Source organism: Polypterus senegalus, chromosome 6 (genome assembly GCF_016835505.1).
Source record: "Polypterus senegalus isolate Bchr_013 chromosome 6, ASM1683550v1, whole genome shotgun sequence".
In the NCBI taxonomy this organism is placed as follows: domain Eukaryota; kingdom Metazoa; phylum Chordata; class Cladistia; order Polypteriformes; family Polypteridae; genus Polypterus; species Polypterus senegalus.
In genome coordinates, this window is record NC_053159.1 from 766,260 (window position 1) to 789,479 (window position 23,220).

General features: G+C 46.3%; 1 protein-coding gene across 1 annotated transcript; it reads right to left on the minus strand.

Moving 5' to 3' along the window:
• Nucleotides 1-3,062: 3,062 nt before the first annotated feature.
• On the minus strand, nt 3,063-20,309 carry lancl1 (LanC antibiotic synthetase component C-like 1 (bacterial)). The gene is made up of 9 exons (XM_039755178.1): nt 20,019-20,309; nt 16,104-16,221; nt 13,509-13,716; nt 11,264-11,411; nt 10,899-11,045; nt 10,542-10,724; nt 4,529-4,705; nt 4,254-4,326; nt 3,063-3,945 (listed from the first exon to the last, which is right to left on the minus strand). The coding sequence occupies exons 1-9, from the start codon at nt 20,103-20,105 to the stop codon at nt 3,869-3,871; spliced, it is 1,218 nt and encodes a 405-aa protein (XP_039611112.1). The 5' UTR covers nt 20,106-20,309; the 3' UTR covers nt 3,063-3,868.
• Nucleotides 20,310-23,220: the final 2,911 nt, after the last annotated feature.

Genomic DNA, 23,220 nt, shown 5'->3' on the forward strand with positions numbered 1-23,220 from the left:
TGTCTTAAACCCCTGAAATTCGACAAAAGTCAACATCAGCCCTGAAAGAGTTAAAAAAACCCCATTGGGAGTTTCCAGGTTTTCCTGTATACTCGTAATAAAAATACATACTGGTGCACAATACGCAATGGACTTTGGCCAATTTGCTCAGCTTGAAAGCCACTAAAACAAAGACCACCCTTGACTTCACGGCGGAGGACACACACGGCTCAGCCTTAACATGCTGTGCCCCCTGCCAGCGGAGGTCAACACGACGTGCTGTAAAAACATGAAGCCCACCTCGGCCACCCCATCATCTTCATTGTCTCAACACCAAGTTGGGCTCACCTGGCCACCTCATCCTGCATGGAGGAGCCCTGGACGCTCCCAGGACAATCAAGAGATGTGCAGGAAGCCCCTCGGTGCTCTCACTACCAGGACAGGACTTTCAAGGCCCCCTGCTGCATGTCCTATGTATGCACATGTTAGAATGTCACAGGACCCTCTCGGGGGTTAAGGGGCAGCGAGACCCTATAAACCGACCTACAAGCTGCACACATCTGCGCATATTGCCGTTTCAGCGAGTTATTTGGTGCTCTGAGCAATGGAGAGGTGGGCCGCCGTGTCCTAAACAGGGAAAGTGCGACAGGAAGACGCAGGACTTTCAACAAATCTCACCTGCACTACGCCCGAGTTTTATGGAAGGACTCAAATGTGCTTCCACTTCTGAGCAAGCAAACACATCGGGCGCCTCGGCACCGAGAGCTGCTTTTGTGCCGTCTCATTAAAACTGAACGTCCCTGAGCCACCAAACACGACTGCAGAAAGATTACTGGAATACAAAAAAGTTGGTCACACGGTAATATTTTTATCCAAACTACAATGGACAGTAATATTTTGAATGAACAGAACTATAAATTATCACATTTGAAAAATCAAATCAAAGTGGACATGTTGACTGAACAGGAGTTACTGCATCAGTAGGCCGCTCGACCGAGAGTGCGGACTGCACAGCCTGAGCACCAAACACACCGACCGTCCTCAGACGAAGAGCTCGTGTATACGTCACGCTCAGAACGCGTACGCACACGCATCATGGCTGCCACACGTTCATTTGACGCGTCCTCTGAGCAGGTCCTCAGAAACTAACGTGACGCGATGTGAGTTGCAGTACCAGAGAGAAGTCGTGTTTTGAGGGGCGCAGTGTGATACAAGTCAGAATGTGACGTCACAGCCGCCGTTTACTATACACGGGACAGAAAGCCACTCTGCGGATCCTACGGGGATTGATGTGCGCACTTCAACATTTGATGAATGGTTCGATGTGGTCAAGCAAAATGCCGACATACAGATGTATTCGTGGTGCTTTAATATTCAAGTGTCGCAGATTCCCCATCGTAATGACACGACACATTTTAAAAGCCTCGCCTACCATCTTTTTTTGCAACTTCACAACAGCAACATAACGTACAGCGTTGTATTCGAGCCACAGAGGGAAAAAAAATGAAGGACACGGTGAAAACATGTATTTTGTGACTACAGTGTCTCAAAATGTCCACTTTAATAACCTCGTGGTTTACTTTATCATTAAAGCAGACCATCGTTTTTAATCGCTATGGCAAGCAGCAATAGATCACCACACAGAACACATTAAATGTCGGATATTCCAACTCTCTGCACATTTACAATCTTTAGATTTCTACTTGATACCACCTTCATGATGAAATGCATTAAAGTATGGATGTTACATTTTACCTGCGGTGGGCTGGCGCCCTGCCCGGGGTTTGTTTCCTGCCTTTCGCCCTGTGTTGGCTGGGATTGGCTCCAGCAGACCCCCGGATGGATGGATGGATGGATGTTACATTTTACAGACAAGTCGTTAATTTCGTTTAAATAATGAATCTTGTTCATTTTTACACACATGGGGTAACACTGCTGTCTCGCAGGGAGTCACGTCGCCACACTGCGCTCCGGTTTCCTTCCAAAGATATGCAGATTTGGTGACACTACAATGACGCCAGTGTGTGTATGCGAGTGCTTGTATTTACCTTGCGATGAGCCGATGCCCGTCCAGGGATTGTTTCTCACTCGTGCCCAATGCTTGCTGGAATGGACACATCCCTGGATTGATGGATTTAATCATTAAACATCCTTTTCAGAGATATTGCGGTAAGGCGTCCTCGGAATTTAACGGCTGTTCACAACACGACGGAGCCGAACCTGTTCTCACCGTGATGACATCTCGCACTGCCACCTGCTGGATTCCTCCAGATTTCCATAAAGTAAGCGCGCGAGTGTCAACAGTCAAACGCTTGGGTAGCAGGAGTGTCCACTGGACCAAGCGTCGCGTCATGTGAAGTATAAACCCGGCCTCAGACCTGCGGACCCCCTCTGGTGGCAGCTTGTGTTTCCAGTGGGGACGCCTGCCTTAGGCAAACCAGCAGTGATTTCCCAGTGTCTGTGCCTCGAGAGCAGTGTAGACTTTGGTTTATTGGTGTTATCATCATGTGCCAGGCGTTTATGTACTGTACACACACACACACACACACACAGATACCTGAGTATTTAGTCACTTGACTTTTCAGATTTTCATCCTTGTCGTCACCCTGGTCCTTTCTTTCCCAATGAGGAGGTCAGTGGCAGTGGCACTGGCACCTGGCCCTGGAGTGGCTGAAGCCTTTGACCATTCAGTGTCAGTGTTTGTTCTGCTTGTTGGCAGCTGTCATTACTAAGACACATTTAGACGAGCAAACTACACAGGAAAAGACAAATTACTAGGAAAACAACAAAAAAGAGACTTAAACGTTTAAAACTACGAATATCAAAAATGTCTTTCAAATGTAATAAATAAAAAAAATCCCACTGTTGTGCTGCTCAGAATGAAAAATGTGAGACGAGACAACAAAAGAGCAGCCAAACGAATGAGGGAGCCGAGTGAGAAGCTGCCTGGAATACAAACCTGCCGCCACTGGGGGTCTCCAGGGCTGAGATTGGGAGCCACTGAATTAGCAGGACGGCTTCAATCAATCCGCTTGAAATCAAGAAGTAACAGAGACAAGAACAACGCTGCCAGACAGTCAGGACTCTTTTTAAACAAAGCCATTCTTTTAATTGCCCAACTTACTTTCTGATGTAAGAGAGCTGGCACAGGGCACAAGGGTATCGATCGCATGGTGAATTACATTACACAGCACAGCACAGCACAGCACAGCACAGCACAGCCTTAGCGTAAAGATAAAAGATGCCGAGAGCAAACTGTACAAAGACTCTCAGGAACGCCACTTGTACCTAAAGTGAAAGAACATGCAGAGCATCCCAGCAAAGGCTCTTACACAAGCAAAATATTTCTACGCACAAAATACCTCATTATTAAGCAAATTCATTTCAGATCTGTCTGAAGGCGCTTCCTAACTCTGAACTAGAAATGATTACATTTTAAAAATCTTACATCAATCTCTGGCACAAGTCCTATCAAAATCCAAATGACTTCTCGGTTGTGCCGTCCGTCCCCTTTATTGAACAGTTACTGTACACTCAGCACAAAAAGCAACTTGAAACTGCTAGTTAAACGAACGACGAGAAAAGAGAAAACCAGAGGCGCTCATCTGACCGGACGCGTGCGTCATTACGAGCGCGCTTCTCTGTACACACGGCTTGTCGTCCTCATGAGGACACCAGGCCACTCCAGTGCCCTCTAAAGGTTACGTGTGAACTGCATCACATCTGAAATGAAAAGCTAAAGCCAAGTCTTTACGGTAGTAGAATGAGTTGCATGAAGGGATGGGGAGACAAGTTACATCAAGGAGGGATACAGAAGGCCAAGGAGAAGAAATGGCGTCCACCAAAACTGAAAAAATCCTCCCTCCTCCCTCTTTATATTCCAAGGATTCTATAACTCAAATGCTGGGAATTTGGATCTCATAGGCTGCAGCAGATCTACAAGAAAGTAGATTGTTCCGGCCATTCCTAGAAAGGAACAGGAAACACAAAGATTACAACCCTGGGTGGAACAACAGTAAAATATTAAGCTTTACTCTGTTTTCTGTAGCATAGTGTGGAATGTAATAAATAAAGTGAACAAAAATAAAAAGCAATCAAAGGTTGTTTTAATACCCGACTCGTAAGTGAAAGTGTGATGGCAGTTCACCCTCTTAATGCAGAAGCCGCTCATCACTTTACACTTACAACTCGTGAGGCCTGCCCTGACAGCGCCGAGTACAAGGCTGGAGTGGCCACTTACGTAGATCTTACATCCTCATTAAAGGTACGCTTACCTTCAAAAAGAGAGAATGGAGTGTCAGGGGTCCTGCAGCCGTGCTTTCCATAATCTAAACACCATTCTGCAAACTTTTCAGGTGGGGAGAAAAACCAAAAAACAACAAAATGGATTAGACGCAGTATACTGCTGATCAAACACAAAATCACGTCAAAGCAACGCCTCGCTCGGTAGTGCATTTGTACCAGAGAGGGCCCCCACATAAAATATTAAGATGCCACCATGCCAAGCGTGTTGTGAAAGGGAGTTTAACACCAGACTGTCATTACATACCTTACAAGCCCGGTACAGGTACTTGGCATCCTGAGTAAATTTAAATAGCGCTAGGAACCCATAGGCATTGCCAGCCACTCCATGGCACAATCCATAGCCTTTTTTCAGAAGCCCTCGATTCCAAATTATTTCTCCAGATTGCACAGCATCGATCATGTACTGATCCACTCCAAACACCTGGAATACAGAGATGGACGTTTATCTCAGTCATCACTTGTTGTCATTGCTGCTCTTATTTTAAATGAACAAACGGAGTATCCTACAATAATCCACAGTCCCGCACAATCAGAGAGGGACAGCTTTAGCAACACCACACGGTGCTAAAATGAAGAAGGCAACGCTCAACCAGCTCCATTAAGACAAATGCAGAGTACATATTGCATTTCCTGCTCTGTGCCGTTACTGATTGATTTATTTATTACATGGCATTCACTTTGTGAAGACGAGTGCAGTCACTGCTGGTTACGGACGAGGCTCAGCCCAATTCAGCGATTTCAGACTTATGTTGGTGGTCTTAAACACAAACAAAGCTGATGGGGCCAAACGCACTCATGTATTAACCAAGCTGGCACTTTATAATGAACATCAACAGCAAAGGTCATTTTTCATCTGTCAGTTTATGTTCCAGTTTTCTGACCAACCCAATGACAGAGAATAATGTGAATTAAGCCAATCGATAAAAAAGTAACCTAATAGACACTAAGCTGTAAGCGAGTATTCTTGTAAGACAAACGTACTAAACTAACTTTAAGGTAGCTTTTGATATTGTATAACCAATTATTATGTGTGAAATGTACGCTATACTAAGAATGTGCTGTGCAGTAACTGACAGTAGAATTAAAAGATACCGACAATGAAATAGCAGATGCCCTAAACGTACATCAATCTGAGGTGTTCACAAGTGAGCCAGTGGATAACCTCAGAGGAGTAACAGGGACTACTAAGGAGGTGCTGAGGGATTTGGAAATTAAAGAGAGAAGTGCTGCTCAGATTAAATAAGATGAAATCAAACAAATCACCAGGCCCAGATAATATTTATCCTCGAGTTCTCAAGGAGGCTAGCGAGTTCAGATATAAACCCGTGACACATATTTTTAGGAAGTCACTGTGCACTGGAGAGATTCTGAAGGACTGGAAAATGGCAAATATCATCCTGTTATATAAAAAGGGTGACAGGGCAGATCAGAGCAACTACAGGCCAGTAAGCTTAACATGAAACATCACAGGAAAATTTATGGAAGGAATTATTAAGGATAAGATTGAGCAACACATGGCAAGGACTGGAGTTACTCTGAACAGTCAGCGTGGGCTCAGAAGAGGGAGGTCGTGTTTTACTAACATGTTGGAATTCTATGAGGTTGCAACAAAAGGATACGATCAAAGTGGAGCTTATGATATTATTTATCTGGACTTTCAGAAAGCATTTGATAAGGTGCCACATGAGAGGTTGGGCATCAAGTTAAAAGAAGTGGCAGTTCAGGGTGATGTGTTTAGATGGGTGCAGAATTGGCTCAGACACAGGAAGCAGAGGGTAATGGTGCGAGGAACCTCATCAGAACTGGCCGATGTTAAGAGTGGTGACCAGCAGGGGGCAGTGTTAGGGCCGCTGCTATTTTTAATACATATAAATGATTTAGATAGGAATATAAGTAACAAGATGGTGAAGTTTGCAGATGATACCAAGATAGGTGGATTAGCAGATAATTTGGAATCCGTTATATCATTACAGAAGGACTTGGATAGCATACAGGCTTGGGCAGATTTGTGGCAGCAGATGAAATTTAATGTCAGTAAATGTAAAGAATTACAAATAGGAAGTAAAAATATTAGGTTTGAATACACAATGGGCGGTCGAAAAATCGAGAGTCCACCTTATGAGAAGGATTTAGGAATCGTAGTGGAGTCTAAGCTATCAACTTCCCAACAGTGTTCAGAAGCCATTAAGAAGGCTAACGGAATGTCATGTTATATAGCGCCTTGACGTGTGCAGTACAAGTCACAGGAGGTTCTGCTCAACCTTTATAATGCACTGGTTAGGCCTCATCTTGAGTACTGTGTGCAGTTTTGGTCTCCGGGCTACAAAAAGGACATAGCAGCACAAGAGAAGGTCCAGAGAAGAGCGACGAGGCTGATTCAGGGCTACAGGGGTTGAATTATGAGGAAAGATTAAAAGAGCTGAGCCTTTACAGTTTAAACAAAAGAAGATTAAGAGGTGACATGATTGAAGTGTTTAAAATTATGAAGGGAATTAGTCCAGTGGATCGAGACTTGTATTTTAAAATGAGTTCATCAAGAACACGGGGACACAGTTGGAAACTTAAGTGTAAATTTCGCACAAACATTAGGAAGTTTTTCTTTACACAAAGAACGATAGACACTTGGAATAAGAGACGAGTCAGTGTGGTGGACAGTAAGACGTGAGGGACTTTCAAAACTCGACTTGATGTTTTCTTGGAGGATACAAGTGGACAGGACTGGCGAGCTTTGTTGGGCTGAATGGCCTGTTCTCGTCTAGAGTGTTCTAATGTTCTAATTAATCCTTTTATAAGCTGAAATAAGATTCTTAAATTGAAACTGCCACATAGCCGTTGAAGTGCAGAAGAACAGGGAAGTACATGTTTTGCAGAGTGCTGTCTCTGTAACTGTCTTGCAAAACTAGCCATAAAGACTACCGTGTACTTCTGCACGTAACGATTTCATGTGTCATCGTAAGCTACGGGTGGCGCTGCTGCCTCGCAGTTAGGAGACCCGTCTGGGTTCGCTTCCTGGGTCCTCCCTGCGTGGAGTCTGCATGTTCTCCCCGTGTCTGCGTGGGTTTCCTCCCACAGTCCAGAGACACGCAGGTTAGGTGCATTGGCGATCCTAAATTGTCCCTAGTGTGTGCTTGGTGTGTGGGTTTGCCCTTCGTGGGGTTTGTTTCCTGCCTTGTGCCCTGTGTTGGCTGGGATTGGCTCCAGCAGACCCCTGTAGTTAGGATATAGCAGGATGGATGATGGATGGATGGATTTTAAGCTACTTGCAAACTCTGCGTGTCCTCAAATCGAACTGCCTCTAATTCCTCTTTCTGTTTAGTAACAAACTGGTCTAAAACTGAGCTAACTCCCTTCTTTGGGCAGGCTGTCTGATCTGACTGTGAGTGAAAGGTCAAATTGAGCTGGCAGGTGGAGGCAGCCTCTCTGCTCACCAAGAATAAAGAAATTGCTTTTTACTTTTAAATTGGTGTCCGCCTTCTGTCGTTTTCATCGACCACACCAATCAAAGTCAACTTTGTAATCGACAGTAAACACCTCAGCCAATCGCTCAGACCTTACAGGAGGTGGACCTTGATATCCCACAGCCAGACAATCACACAAAAACACACACAAAAAAGTCACCTGGCTGGCTGGCTGGCTGGCTGACTGACTAAGGGGAAAGGTGGAGGCTTTTAAAGGCCTCTACAGGAAGTGACGCCCAAGGGGCCGGAAGGGTCTTCTACCATAGGTTTGGGCCTGGAAATGACATCAGAGGGGCCGGAAACGGTAAGGTCGTCATCCACAGGTTCGGAGACGGAAGTGACGTCAACAGGGCCAGGTGGGATTTCCTGTAAGCGGTCTGAAGAAAAGCGAGAAAAACAATCAGTGCGCTCTGCCACATCCTGGTCTGGCTCGGAATCGCCCTCATTCAAGCCCTTCAGCTGCCGCCCATGCACACGTGTCTGACAATATACAGTCACATCCGTGCACATGGGAGGCAGTCAGTGGGCGTCACTAAGGGTAAAACGCCAGGACAGGGGCTGACAAAGGGCACTAATGTCATTTCTCCTTCCTCTGCAGACCACCTAAAACACAGCTGGGTTCCAGTTCCGTCTCCTGACCACGCCCTCCTACTGACCTCACTTCTGCCTGTTTCAGGACCCTCTGGCCACTTGCCTTCCCCAGTCAGTCTTTTGAGACAACTTGGCATAGAAGCGCTAATCGTTACAATAGATGGGGTCAAACCCGAGACCCCTTTCTGTCTTTGTGTTTCCTTTCACAATATGTATATGTATCTATTGTGATATAAAAGTTGGCATACAAGTAGATAAACATTTTGTATGTCTTTATTTGTAACTTTGGCAAAGTAAATGTAATATTAGTGTCACATTAGTGAGAAGCTTCGTGTCCCCAGAGTTGGGGGAAGCGTCTCAAACAAGTTTGGCTAATGTTTCTCTGAAGTCTCTCAACCCCCATAGGAAAGCCTGGCTGCCTAAGTGCCAAGCTTTACCTGAACACCTGGTTTGGAGGGTGGCAGCTGTGAACGTATTCTGTGCCCCCACTGGTCTGAAGTATGGCTGTTTGGAATTGGCTTGTATCAAAAGCTTTTAAGTACCATGACTCCCTATTGGCTCTGGGGGTTGGACAGAAAACCTATAAATTTGCTTGCTTTACCTCACCCTGCTGTCTCTCTTACCAAACTGATGAAAGACCACCTCACACACCATGAACTGAAAAGAACACCACAATGAAGAGCACAGCTCACTCGGCAGCCATATTGAGACAGGCCTGCCGATGACAAATGACACCTGAACTGGAGACATTTTAAGTAACTAACAGGTCTGTGCGCCGCCTGAAACTACACATCACCATTTATTAGGTTTTATGGTTGCCAATATTCAAATGTAGTTTGCATATCGTTACTATTTATGAATATTATTAATAATACATTATTTAAATTGTAACTCCTGCTGGTCTTTTACTACACCTAACTGCCTGTAGATGTAACTGTACATGTAGAAGGGAAGGTGGGGAGAAGTTATATATTATAATACCTTATAAACAGTGGTAAGTCTGGGAGATCTGAGGCATTCTGACAAAGGCTACATAATAATACAAAAGGGGAAAGGAGAGTAATATGATACTCTATATTTGTACAGCATAAACACTGCTTTAGAAACCAATGAGCAGACTAATCCCAGAACTTCTACTATAAAAGTAAATTCAGAAGCCTGTAAGGTCCTAACCTGAGCACACATCTGGAATAAAAGCACAGAGGAGTGCAAAATCCAACAGCCACTTTCTGACAAATGAAAATTGAAAAAAAAAAAAAAAAATCCACCTTAACTGTCAGCCCTTCTTTACAAATCGTGTAATGCAAAGACTGAAGATGCTCAGCATGGGAAGTTTCTGGGTCTCTTCGTCCAGCCAACCTTCTTCCATTATCTCTTAGATAAATTCTGTTTTTGGTAAATGTCTGCTGCCTTAGACTTCTGTAGCAATCAACATTATCAAAGACTAGCTGTGTAAGCCTAGGGTCCTAGAAACTATTGAAATCGTCAGAAAAAATATTGAACTACTCCGGGCATCTCTCTCCTAGGAGGTTTTGTTTTGCCGATCTGCTCGACTCGCTTGTGTTATTAGCGGCTAAGCGACTGTCTTTCTTCGGAGGTTTCGTTTTGCCGACGTGCTCGACTCACTTCTGTATTAGCAGTTAAGCGACTTTGTCTTTCTTCGGAGGTTTTGCTTTGCTGATCTGCTCGACTCGCTTCTGTATTAGCGGCTAAGCGACTTTGTCTTTCTTCGGAGGTTTTGCTTTGCTGATCTGCTCGACTCGCTTCTGTATTAGCGGCTAAGCGACTTTGTCTTTCTTCAGAGGTTTCGTTTTGCCGACGTGCTCGACTCACTTCTGTATTAGCGGCTAAGTGAGTTTTCTGTTTCCTCGGAGGCGGAGCTTTTACCCCGACTCCACCTCTCACTTCCAGGCCAGACAGACAGACACACACACTTCCACACAGAGACGTCTATATACAAGATTGTTCACTGCGCTATTTGACGATAAAATCAGATTATTGCGATATATATTTCTGCACATGTCTTAACTACGATGTCGGGTTAAGCTAATTTATGATTTACCAAGGTAAGGATATTACAGATTCCCCTGAATCACCAGGGTACTTCATAAAACAAGACGCACATATTCAAGGTATGTCACGTATTGTGTGCCGTTCCTGTGGACCTTAAACAATCATTGACTTTGCAAGTCTGTCCCTCCATCTTACCTTATAGGCTTGGATGAGCATGTAGATGAGGCCTGGCGCGCCATGGCACCAATGAACTAGCAAATCCCGGGTGTCACCAATGCAAGGAGGGTAGTTTCCAGATGGAAATTTGAGGTTACAAAGAAAATCCACACTGGGTTTCACCAGTCCCAAAAGCTGATCTTGGCTCACCCCAAAATCTGGCTGGACAAATGAAATCAGATACAATACGCTCATTAATATGAATCAAACAAATGCTAAACCAAGAGTGTGTTTTTAACTCATTTATTGTATTTTTTTCAAAGAATGCAAATCTCAAGTCTCCGTTTAGAAAATGAATTAAAAAGTAAACCCTTTATTTTTATTTTCTTAACTTACCTGCATTAGAAAGTAGTAGATTCCAGCTAACCCGTGGGCCGCCCCGACATAGTACTCCTGGTACCACTCGTACATCAGGGGACTCTTCTCCTGGAATTGACTTTTCATTGACAGGTTTGCTCCAGAAGCAAGAACAGTTTTACAAACCTGAAGAAGACAAAATGACTCATTTAAAGCTAAAGTGACAAATTAACAACTCACTTCTTAAAAGCGGAGTCTAGGAAGCCTACATCCTTCTTTGGAAAGGGAGTTAACACTCTTTTTAGAAGAGCAGTTTTGTTCGGAGCCCATTTTGAGGTCTGAACGTGCACGGACCCTCCTTATTTTAGCCGCAGTCTCGTTTTAACGCGCCCCACTTGTGTTACCTGTTGAATGTACTGCCTAGGAATCCTTTCCTGTTGAAGCTGTTCATTCACAAAGACGAGTGAATACAGATAACCCATCCTTCCATAGAGCATCTCATCCGGGACTCGGGAATCCAGTTTTACGACAGACTCGTGAAACTGTAAAAGTCTGGAAAAGAAAAGGGCCCAGTTACTTCACCACGAGAACGTTTTAAATGTGGTTTAAGGACTTCCACTCCGCCATCCCCCTTTCTCATACAGCATTAACTTAGATGTGATAAACGTTGTGGAGTCTGGCCCAGACACAGACAGGCGGACACGTTCATGTCACCCCCAAACACGTTGATTTACAGTAATAAGTCACAAAGTGCACCACAAAACCCCCAAAGTCCTGGCCACACAATGCCTTACTTCCTTTTATTATCACCCAGATGTGCTCCAGGTGGGTTCCGGCAATCTCCCAGGGACACACCCCCTGTGTGGCGGAAGTGCCGGCTGCATCCCCGGAAGCACTCTGGGTGTCCCTGCTCCTCTTCCCCCCAGCACTTCCTGGTGTGGCGGAAGTGCGGAGGTCCAGGGCTCCAAAGGCATTGGGCTCCCCCTGGAGGCGACCACGGGCCCCTACAGGGTGGAGCTTCAAAGCTCTGTACCTGTGGCCCCCAAAGGAACCAAGGTGGTCGCCCCCAGATGGTCTGGGGAAGGCGCAAGTCCTCCTCCGGTCCTCCTGGGCGTCCCAGCCACCTCTGACAACGTTTATCTGCACAGTTACTCCTGATAAGAAATGCTCTTCTTTACCGTTACACGCACACCCGCTCCTAGAGGGCTGCAACTCCGACTTCACTGCCAATTAAGACAGCAAAGTGCAAGCAGAATCCTAGCAAACCAATGAGGAGGACGTGTCGTGTGCCATTAAGTGCCACCTTATAAAGACTCCTACCACTAAACACACAGACTGGGAGACTTGATGGAACTAAAAACGGAATTCTCAATGTGAATATATTAGGGCTGCAACAAACTAATCTATCTAATTCAAAAAACTCAATGATGAAAGTTATCCGTTATCGATTAGCTGGCCCGTTACACGTGCACACGTCACTTTAAATGAGCGGAGATGGAGGGCGTTAGCACAGCGGAAGGTCGATACATAAACGCCACACAGCCTCTCATTCGACTCAGCATGTGTGAAAACGCATCGGAGTAACGGCGATCACCCCGTCGCTCACACGTGCCGATAATCCGGCAGCATCCTCAGCCTCACTTCCTTCTGGGAGCTCAAAACGGCCATCTGACGGTGCAGAGGCCGAGTCGAGAACACCAAAGGCCAGCATGTGACGGTGCACCATAAAGAAAAACGAGGCTTGAAATACACGACAACCATGTCACCTCGCGGCCTGTGCTCCCATCTAGTGGACACATTTCACGTAAACTGGTGTGGACGGGTTAGCGTCAGCATCGGCCTTCGTTACCGTCATGTAGACAGCAGCCTTGAAGGGGTTAAGCAATGTGTACTTGTATTATTGCTCTGAAGGACAGCGTTGTACGTAGAATACAACTGTCTGCTTCAAGTTAAATTCTTGCTCTTTGGCGCAAATGTCGCATTTTTTAAAAATTAATCATCTAACAAATCAAATAGTGAGACAACTAGAAGCTGCAGCCCTACGACACACTCGCGGTGTTAAAAAGAGTGGGACGCAGCTTGTTGGGACGGCTTGAAAGAGCCCCCCGGAGTGTCTGGACTGAGAAAGTCAAAAGGGTCCAAACCACAGACCACGTGGGAGAGCCATGACTGAGCAACTGCAGGACCGTTGGGCCATGAAGTGCAATATAACTTTAATGACGGCCTGAGCGTCACTGGCACTGAATACAAGTGGACGTCAACTCCCGACAACTGCTTCACATTTTCTTGACAACAGTCCAGTCAACACTCACTAGTATTCTATCACATATTACTGACTTTAGGCCTGTCATGAGAGGCCTAGCGTTCAACTACGAAAACCACCTTCAGTAAGACATACAAGAGCTGTGTGAACGAACGCTCACTGAATGAGTCAAGCGGTTTGCCAATACATTACGTGTAGCGAGTGCCAACCTTAGAGATCCATCTTTCTCTGCTTTAACAACCCGACTGGGATTACCAGCTACATCTGAGATCACGACGACACACAGACACCGGCCGACGAGGGGTCACAGTGATGTTCGGCCTTCGGATCGTGCCCGCCACATGTAGCCTGGCTGCTCTTTTAATGCCATTATGAACGTCACTCACTGGTGCAGGCAGTCCTCCGACTCCCTCTGCTTCTGCATTTTGTGTAATATCACTGCAGCTATGGCAAGCGGGCCTGCGTCGCCACACAAGAAGGTGATCCAGCGCCTTGTCAGGCAGTTCAGGCTCTTGCTGACAAACTCCAGTGCTTTTGAAAGATAGGAAGCGTCTCCAAAAACATTATAAAGATGTAAGTAGAGCAGGGAGATACCTAGAGACAGAAGAACAAGTTCAAATGATTGCTCTGTAAACTGAGATAAAGGCAGAGCCGGAAAGCAACACTCAAGTGTATTCTTTCAGTCACTGGTTAATAGGCACCCCATGGGCACTTCAGTCGGGGTCATCATCAGGTGGGCAGACAACGCCGTGTAACACGCTGACCGTCACCGTGACAACAGGCACGTAAAAATCAAAGTGTTATTCTAATATTCTAATGAAATGCATTGTGTTACTGAGCAAGACACACTAAGCAAATGTATCTTCTCTGACATTTGACGGAACTGGTGGGTGGCATATGGAGCAGACAATTCTCCCATCTCGTAGTTGGCAGTCAACATGTTAAAGCGGGTATCGACATATCGTGTGCGTGTGTGTAACCCAGTGGAGGACTAGAGATTTAGACGGCCATGACAGTGACATGGCTACTGTGCCAGACTGGCAGAATAAGCTTATTAGGGACAACAATGCCGCAGGGGACCACGTCGCCAGTGCGCTCAGGATGACGTTCCATGAGCGGTGTTGAAACGGGCCACCAGAGGCTGACGTGACTTGTACAGGTGAGCGGTGGGACAGAGTCGGCCAATCAGTCAATTGGTACAGTGAAGCAGGATAAAGACCCCTCAGCTGTACGACTTTTAGTACCTTGGCAGCCAAGGCCAAGTCCCACTCCTGCCAGCCAAAGCACATGAAGGTGCGTCAGCATTGGGTTAAAAACACAGAATAGTGGAGGAGCAGAGCGGCGTCCATTATATGCTTTGATACAAACAGATTGTTACCGACTCACAGTGACAAGGCGACCAGAATAAGCCCGGCTGCCCTCGGGTCCCAATCAATCCGGGTGGCACGTCGTGTGGTGGGTGTGGTAACACGCGGTCTCAGCGCACGCCCCAGTCGCCCTCCTCATGGGGTATTGAGCATATTCTAATAATAATAATAATAATAATTCTACATTTTATTTATAGCGCACTTTTCATTGACAAAATCTCAAAGTGCTACAACAAGAGCAATAACCACAAAGTTTAAAAGACGAGATTAGATTGACAATCTCAGCAGTTCTATGCTTTCCTAAATCAAAAAGTCTTCAGATTTGCTTTAAAAGTGTCCAGGCTTTGTGCAGTTCTCAGTTCAACGGGGAGCTCGACCCCCATAGCACGGAGCTTAGCAAGGGGAGTCTGAAGCTGCCAGATGATCTGAGGATCCGACTGGAAGTTTGGAAGTGGATCAGATTTTGAAGGTAAGAAGGTGCCTGGCCACAGATACAGAATTCTGTACTCAATCTGGGAGGAAACAATGAAGTGATCTGAGGACGGGAGTAATATGTTTGAATTTCCTTACTCTTAGTCGGATTCTTGCAGCACTGTTTTGAAAATATATTGAAGTTTTCGTATGTCCTTGGTATGAATGCCCGCAAATTCCCATATTCTGGTAAATTCATCATCATTTGACGGACTCCGTCCTGTCGCTCACCTGTACAAGTCACGTCAGCCTCTGGTGGCCCGTTTCATCACAGCTCATGGAACGTCATCCTGAGCGCACTGGCGACGTGGTCCCCTGTTGCATTGTTGTCCCTAATAAGCTTATTCTGCCAGTCTGGCACAGTAGCCATGTCACTCTGATGGCCATCTAAACCTCTAGTCCTCCACTGAGTTACACACACGCACACGATATGTCGATACCCGCTTTAACATGTTGACTGCCAACTACGAGATGGGAGAATTGTCTGCTCCATATGCCAACCACCAGTTCCGTCAAATGTTAGCGAAGATACATTTGCTTTGTGTTTTTTTTGCATTCAATTAGAATATTAGAATAACACTCGGATTTTTACACTGACAGCAGTGAGAGATTTACCTGTTGTCATGGTGACAGCGTGTTAAACGGCGTTGTCTGCCCACCTGAAGATGACCCCCAACTGAAGGGTAGGTGGACCATAAGAAGTGCCCACTGTGAAGTTTTGTTTTACTCCAAAAAGGGCTTTCTGCCACCATTATGTTTACAAGTGTGGGCACTTATGAGGGGTAAAAGAGCAAATGCCACATTAGCACAAATATAAATCTTGCACTTGATTTCCTGAACTGCGTTCTCACTCACACACACACACACACACACACACGCACAGAGTCAGGGCACAGGCCAGCACTAGAGATGTAGAGATGCATTTCAACACAGGGCGCATCCATCATGTGCTCACACACTCGCTCATATCAAGCCAGCCGAGAGTCATCAGCTTCGTTCTCAAGCACGCCCTTCCGATTGGTCAGAACTCCTGACGAGAATCAAATGAATGCACAGGTCTGCCTAAACTCCACGAGGCTCTCCTCATTAAGCTTGTGTGTGAAGAGCTGAGCTCCTCTGCAGGACTTGTGCCTCCACCCTTACCTGCCCAGCCGGTGTAGGCAGTGCAGTCTCTAGGATCAGCCGATCGGAGACCATGGTGCATCTGTTCCAGCAGCTCTGCAATTTTACACCTCACACGCCCAGCAAACTCGTGGGTAAGCTGTCCGCAAAAAGAAGACACAATCAATCAGTACTGCAGATATTCTCAGGAATCACAGCAGGAGTTTACGGAAAGAGAAAATGTGTCCTTGTGTCGATCCCATCATGCTTCGGGCTCCAGCGGATACAAGCAGCATACTAAAGGCATTAGTGGACTCCAGAGGGTTCACCTGTGCTCCTTCGTTCTTCACACCGGGCGGCTGCACTTGTTTAAAAAAACAATAAATAATCAAATTATGCATTTCAATTCAAAATAAACAAACGTAATTCATTTTGCGTAGCAGCTTCTCCGAGTGTGTGAGATTTCGTCTTAAGACGACGCCACTAATCAGCCAAATGTGAATGAATGTAATCAAATGACCAGTCAGCCTCCAAACGTGGGGCAAGGGCCGCTCCACTTCTGAACGGTTCTGCTGGCACGTTTGGTCAATGCCGAGCGATTAACAACAACTCTAAATAGTCTGAATTGTGTGCCACGCTGGCCTCATGTCATGTCGTTCCATTCCTCTTCGGATACTCCTGACGGATACATCAATTAGGGTTAGGATTAGTGGAGAACTACCCCTAAGGGCACACGCAGTTTCAAATGTTAAACTGGGTTAGGCCACAGCTGGCACAGTTAATGACCTACATAACTGGACGCTGCAGCTCTCGTGTCCCTTTCCAGCCACCAGTCGTCATCGACCTCGGCAGCTTCCACAGTTCAGTGACAAGCTGGATCACCCGACTTCCCGTTCACCGTCTTTAGCACTGGCTGAAAACGCTCAGGATTGCGACGCCTTTTGACGCCGATTGGTCATTGGAGTACCCGCAGGTCGGGTTGAATAAAATGTGCTCTTCAACTGAAATGCAGTCCACTCTGAGCGGCTGCTAAGCAAAACGCAATTCCTTTGCTTGGCTTTAAGCTACGATGTGCAACCTGTGAACGTGAATTAAAACGCAACGCGCTCTTGTATTGCCTTGGAAACCGACAAGAAGACTGTGTGCCACGGCACCAAGCGAGTCGATCACTTGGAGGATAGCTTTTTAATTATGACTGCGGTTAATCCTGGCCTGAATAATCTCCCCTGGACGCCACACCACAAAAAAGACACAGCAGCACTTGAGGCTGTGCAATGGACGGCGACCAGGAGAAGCACAGGACTCGGTGGTCTCAGAACCCCTGCAGATTTGGGGTTTTTCTGCCCTCCCTGGCCATCAGACCGTTGTGGTGTTATGGGTCCACAGCTCGTTGAGTAAAGGCCATTTTTAAATAAGTAATCGATATGCTCGCGGCTTAGTGAGGGGACGTTGGGCCATAGTGGGCCGCGGGACGATCCGTAGGGTGTGGGCGTTTCTCACCTAGTGCACAGGTGAGGAACTGCCCACATTCATGATTGTCCCGTGGCTAATGCTGCAGCTGCTGTGGCCCTCGTCATTTTAAAAAGAAGCGTGAGTCGGTTTTAAGGAGGAAAAAAAAGTGGAGAGAGAAAGGAAAGGAGATGAGGACGGAGGTTACCGGGAGCAGGAGAGGAAGCAGGCGGTGCGTGAGTGTGGTGAGCGCGCGATCGAGCGCTCGTGGACAGCTGCGTGGAAGCTGGGTGTTAGGCCGACACCCAGGTGTTTGTGTTGATGTCGCTCCCGCTGAGCAATCAGGTAGCGGGAGTGACCAGGGAAGGCGACTGGCGCAGAGGCCATTGAAAGGCAGCGGAAGTCGGGAGACTTGGTGGTGGGAATCCCCAACGTGAGCGACCTGGTCGTTGTGGGAAACCAAGTTCTCCGGGACTGGGATGAGTGCCATACCGGAGCCAGGGATCGGGAGGTCTCCAGTCTCGAATGTGTGATGTAGGAGGGCAGCTGCAGAGAGCGTCTTGCCTGCTGCGAAGCCCAAACGGGATAAGCAGGTGAGACGCTAACAAACGCTAATAAACGATGCACCGGATTTGTTTGTTGTTTTAAGACTGCTTCCAAGAGAAGATTTTAACCTCTGGTTTTAAGGATTGTTTTTTTCTATTTATTGGTTTTACTCCCACGTTCTTTTTAATGGATTATTTATTTAATGAAGAACTGTGAAGAACTGCACTATTTATGAACACTTGTTTTGTTGGTTTTTAATAAAAGCACTGTTTTGCACTTTCTACCTTCCCCTTGCTCAGTAACTTGCCTCCATTGACTAGCTCACTCGGTGACATTATCGACGGTGTTGGGTTCAAGTGCTTCCAACAGCAATGGGAGTGTGGAGCCAGAACCAACATCGTCACAACCCTACTGTATTCTTTTTTTTAATTAGTATTGCCTAATTTTATTTTTGGGTCCTCCCTGCGTGGAGTTTGCATGTTCTCCCCGTGTCTGCGTGGGTTTCCTCCCACAATCCAAAGACATGCCAGTTAGGTGGATTGGCGATTCTAAATTGGCCCTGGTGTGTGATTGGTGTGTGGGTGTGTTTGTGTGTGTGTGTCCTGCGGTGGGTTGGCACCCTGCCCAGGATTGGTTCCTGCCTTGTGCCCTGTGTTGGCTGGGATTGGCTCCAGCAGACCCCCGTGACCCTGTGTTTGGATTCAGCGGGTTAGAAAATGGATGGATAATTTTATTTTTAGATTTTTCTTTCTTCATCTTGTAAAGCACTTTGAGCTCATTTGTAAGACACCGTGCTCTAGAAAATAAATGCGGTTGTTGAAGAACGGGTCGTACTGTGACAGATAATGAGAATTAAACCCGCTTGGTCTGAGCAGAGGAGGCTGCATGAGGACCTCAAAGTCCTCCGGGGACATCGATGAAGTTGATGCAGCAGAAGTCTTTCAACTTAACGGTCAGTCGCGTACTTGAGGACGCCGGTGGAAATTAAGATGAGGCTGAAGCAGGGCAGAGTTGGGAGAATCTCAACAAACTACCGAGACATGGAGTTGAAGATGAAACCCCGACAACCTCTAAGAAGGGTCTGGAGGAGATCTGGGGTCTGCTTAGCCATCAACTAAAGAAACAAGTGGGCTTTACTGGTCCCCGAGTGTTTGTCACATTTCTTATGTTCTTTAGCTAAACAAATAAACGTCAGAGCATTCAATCAATGCACGAAGGAGAAGCTTAACATCGGGTGTCGTTTTATTCTGCTCTCCGTCTATTTAGAGGAGTATTTTAGATCAAACGTATGCAGACCTTTTAAGAATTCAGTCTAAAGGGCTCCCGGACTTTCTAGCTCCACTGTAACCGCGGAAGAGACCCCAATGAACTGCTAGGCACCCACTGGCACTTGTGGCATTCTAAAAGGCACACGCGAATTTGGACGGAACGGTGGCGCAGTTGCCTCTCAGTACGGAGACCCGGGTTTGCGTCCCGAGGTCCCCCCTGTGTCTGCGTGGGTGTCCTCCCACGATCCAAAGCCACTTCACGAGTCCCCGTGTGGCCTCGTGTGGCCTCGTGTGGCCTGGTGTGGCCTGGTGTGGCCTGGTGTGGCCTGGTGTGGCCTGGTGTGTCTGTGTGTCCGCGCCTGCCTGCCACCCAGTGCTACCGTACGCGTACAATCCAAACTGCGGCTTTCTGCCTAAAACGAATGGCCTTCCAAATGCAGCATGAGCTGAAATAAAAGCGAGTCAGTCCTTTATAACTGAACGCCGTTGTTTAAATCGGAACAGCCACCGTTTGAAGCTCCACTGGAATCGACTTGTCACATCCCCACGACTTACATAACGGGGAGGGGACGGGGTGGGGGGGCAACGCCGTGCGCGGTCTCGACTAGCGGACCAAACGGTCACCGCAATCGCGCTGACCACTCGCTCAAGGACACCGCCGCAGGCGCCGCGTCTGCCCGCTTACTCGACTCACCCGTCCGTGCGTGTCGAAGTAGGCCGCCGTGCAGCCCGGGGTTCCGTCGTAGTCGCTGTACGGGTTCTTCAGGGCTCTTTGCTCCATTGCCTGCAGTTCGATCGCCCGTGTGCAAAATAAAACTGTGTTGTACTGCCGCGACAGCAAGGGGCGGCAAATCTACAAATGGAAGTTTCAGATACGCCAGTTACCGAGCAGGAACGAAATCAGCAGCAGAAATTCACCGACAGGCGCCAGCCACCGTTTGACAACAACAAACGTGTGAGCAGCGCGCCAAAAGCCGAGTCGCGAGAGAAAGACGTCACGGCCTCGGGGCGGGACCCTCCTCCAGTTACCCCGCCTTCTTCTGAGCGTATCCTACTGGAAATCCGCGCTCTTCCCTTATAAGATCAGCATCCGTCCATCTGTCCACCCATCCAAATCCCCAGCCAGTTTTAATTCAAGTTTAGTAGGCTGGGAATATCTCAGGATGAGGCGATACTCGCGATCACCCCAACGCGCACATCCTGGATGAAAGGGAGACGGGAGAGCAGAGAGCACGCAAACAGCACACAGATGGCGGGGCAAAGTGGTGAGCGGCCCTACGGGGTTGAAAACGTATAAATTACAGCAGTAGCTTGAGTATTGCACAGTTTGTCGTGTGTGAGTCAGCTCTGCGTCAAGTTGGCCTCGTTCATCTACTTCTCTCCCATTTATTACAGTGAAAATAATCAAACGCCTACATCTCCGGTGCGCTCACTGGAATAGAAAGCCTGCTTAGCATTTAATCACCTTTTTAACGCCAAACGTCAAATCACTGATGTTGTATTGTGCATAAAAGATTCACTACATATATATTACATTAACCGTATATTTTCACAGTAAAAACTTTAATACAATAAACGGCTAAAACAATAAATATTTTCATTGACACGTAAACAGTGTTTTAGCTGTCTATCCAATAATATTTTTCAATATGCACGGCGATGTTATGAATAATTGCTGTATTGCCGTGAAGTCCCAGAACTCTAAATTTGCATGCGTTCCGTGGATTTGCATAAGACACGCCTCCTTTGTCTCAGCACCACTCGTTGCTCCAGCTGCGCCGCGCGCGCGCGCGCGCCTTCATTCTGTGAGACACCAAAGCTTTAAGACGGCAGCGGACTCGCTCGTCAAGTGACGGTTTATTGTGGTTATGGAAACAGCCAAGTTGTGGCGAACCTGGGAGCAGAGCCTTCGTCACCCGACACCGCGAAGAGTTTTTTTTTGTGAGAACTGGACACATTTTGTCCAGTGACTGAATGTTTCTAATTTTACATAAATTGTTTTGTCATAGTTTCCTGCCTTGCGCCCTGTGTTGGCTGGGATTGGCTCCAGCAGACCCCCGTGACCCTGTAGTTAGGATATAGCGGGTTGGATAATGGATGGATGGATGGATGTTTGTCATTGATGATGTTACAAATTAACAATTCTCTCTCTCAAATAATTAGCATGGCTTGTTTTAAACTGAAAGCGTTCAATATAAAGTAAGATGACAGAAGAACTTCATTCATTTTACAGGCGCAAACCGTTCACAGGCCTTTGCTTCTGACGGGTTTTGACAGTCAGATGATTGACAGCTCGTCCAATCACAGCCCAGTCACTTACAGTCACGTGCTCTGAAATTTGATAACACAAAATATCAGAGCTGATATCAACTTTCTGAAACTTGACGTCATGATTTTGAATTTTGACATTTGATATCAAGCAGAGAATGTACAGTTTACATTAGCACAACAGGATGAAACACTTTTGGGAAAGCAGAACTTATCGGCTTATTCTCTTAAATGCTCAGGGCTAGCAATCCTTTGCGCGTTTCGCTCGATATCACACTGTTTAAAACTGATGTCAATATTCAGAACATCGATATCAAAGTTTGAAAATGTTATATCCCTGTTTAATATCTGATATCTACTTTTTAAAGTTTGGAATCGAGTTTTTTTTTTCCAATGTCAATTTTAAAAAATTAGTTATCAAAATTCACAGTTTGGTACCAACGTTCGGATTATCAATATCAAATGTTAAATAAGTTATATAAGAACAACCACAATCATAGTAATAATTATTATTTACATTTATATACAGTAACGCATTTCTCACATATCACATTTTAAAACTATGATATCGGCGATCTGAAAGTAGAAGAACTTGGTATCAAATTTTACGAACTGCACACCCCCCACGTGTTGGAAGAAGTTCATGAACGTCCGGCATGGCGTCCCGCTGCCTTGAACTGTAACCCTTTCAATAGGCAGGCAAGCCGTTTTATTGTTCGTCTTTCCAAAACGCTTCTTTTAAACCGCTAATTAAGTGACGATCTCCAGTTAGTGAAATGTCATATGAGATTTTAAAAGTTTAAAAGGTTGATCTCCAACTGATTTCAAGATGTAGATATCCGTTTTCAGCGTGAGATATCAAAATGGCATCTCTTAATATCAGTTGTGTGACATCAAACTTGGCGGCCACTTTTCCTGCAGGCGGGGCGCCGAACGATGACGTCATGGAGTGGGGCGTCCCGCATCAGGGTCGGCTGGGACACTTTTTTGTTTTTCTTTATTCTGGCCTCTGATTGAGTCAGTCGGGCTGTGCCACACAGACTGACTTTTGTTCACAGTCGGAGATTTTGTTTTTTGATTTTTGATCGTTTAAAGGAGCTCAACTGGCACAAACTTCAAAGGGTTTCTGGCTGCCAAAGGTGGGAGCGAAAAGAGCAGGGAAATGTCATTCATTCTGCTTTATCTAAGTCCACACTGCTAGGAGGACTACAAATAAGACAGGGAGTATGTAAGGGGGAAGGTTTAGTTGGCATGTTTTCAGGGAACCGGGACCTTTTTTTGAAACGGATGAACTTTTACAGAATTCCCATCACAGTACCTCGGACCTTTTGTAGTTCCTGGGACTTTTTATAGCTCCTACCCCAGGGTGGGTTCTGTTCATCCCACCAGGAACTATTGTGAGTGGGCCTCGGGCAATGTGGGCAACCATTTAGCACAATTCAAGCCCTGGTGCCATCTTACAAATCTGTTATCAGAGAAGATGGAGCAGCGCACTTCACACCCCATCATGGCAGGCACCACACTGGAGCAATAAGGGGATGGTTCCTGTGAACTCCTGAGGGTGCCTCACTTCACACCACATAGATAGATAGATAGATAGATAGAACTTGGTATAGTAGGCAGGATTA

Bases quoted from the DNA above. Each gene is read 5' to 3' on its own strand.
- lancl1 (XM_039755178.1), bottom strand. From the start codon at position 20,105: ATGGAGCAAAGAGCCCTGAAGAACCCGTACAGCGACTACGACGGAACC. The intron at 4,706-10,541 runs GTAAGATGGAGG...TCTGTATTCCAG, and splicing joins TGCTCATCCAAGCCTATAAG to GTGTTTGGAGTGGATCAGTA. The intron at 3,946-4,253 runs GTAAGCGTACCT...GTTCCTTTCTAG, and splicing joins TCCATTCTCTCTTTTTGAAG to GAATGGCCGGAACAATCTAC.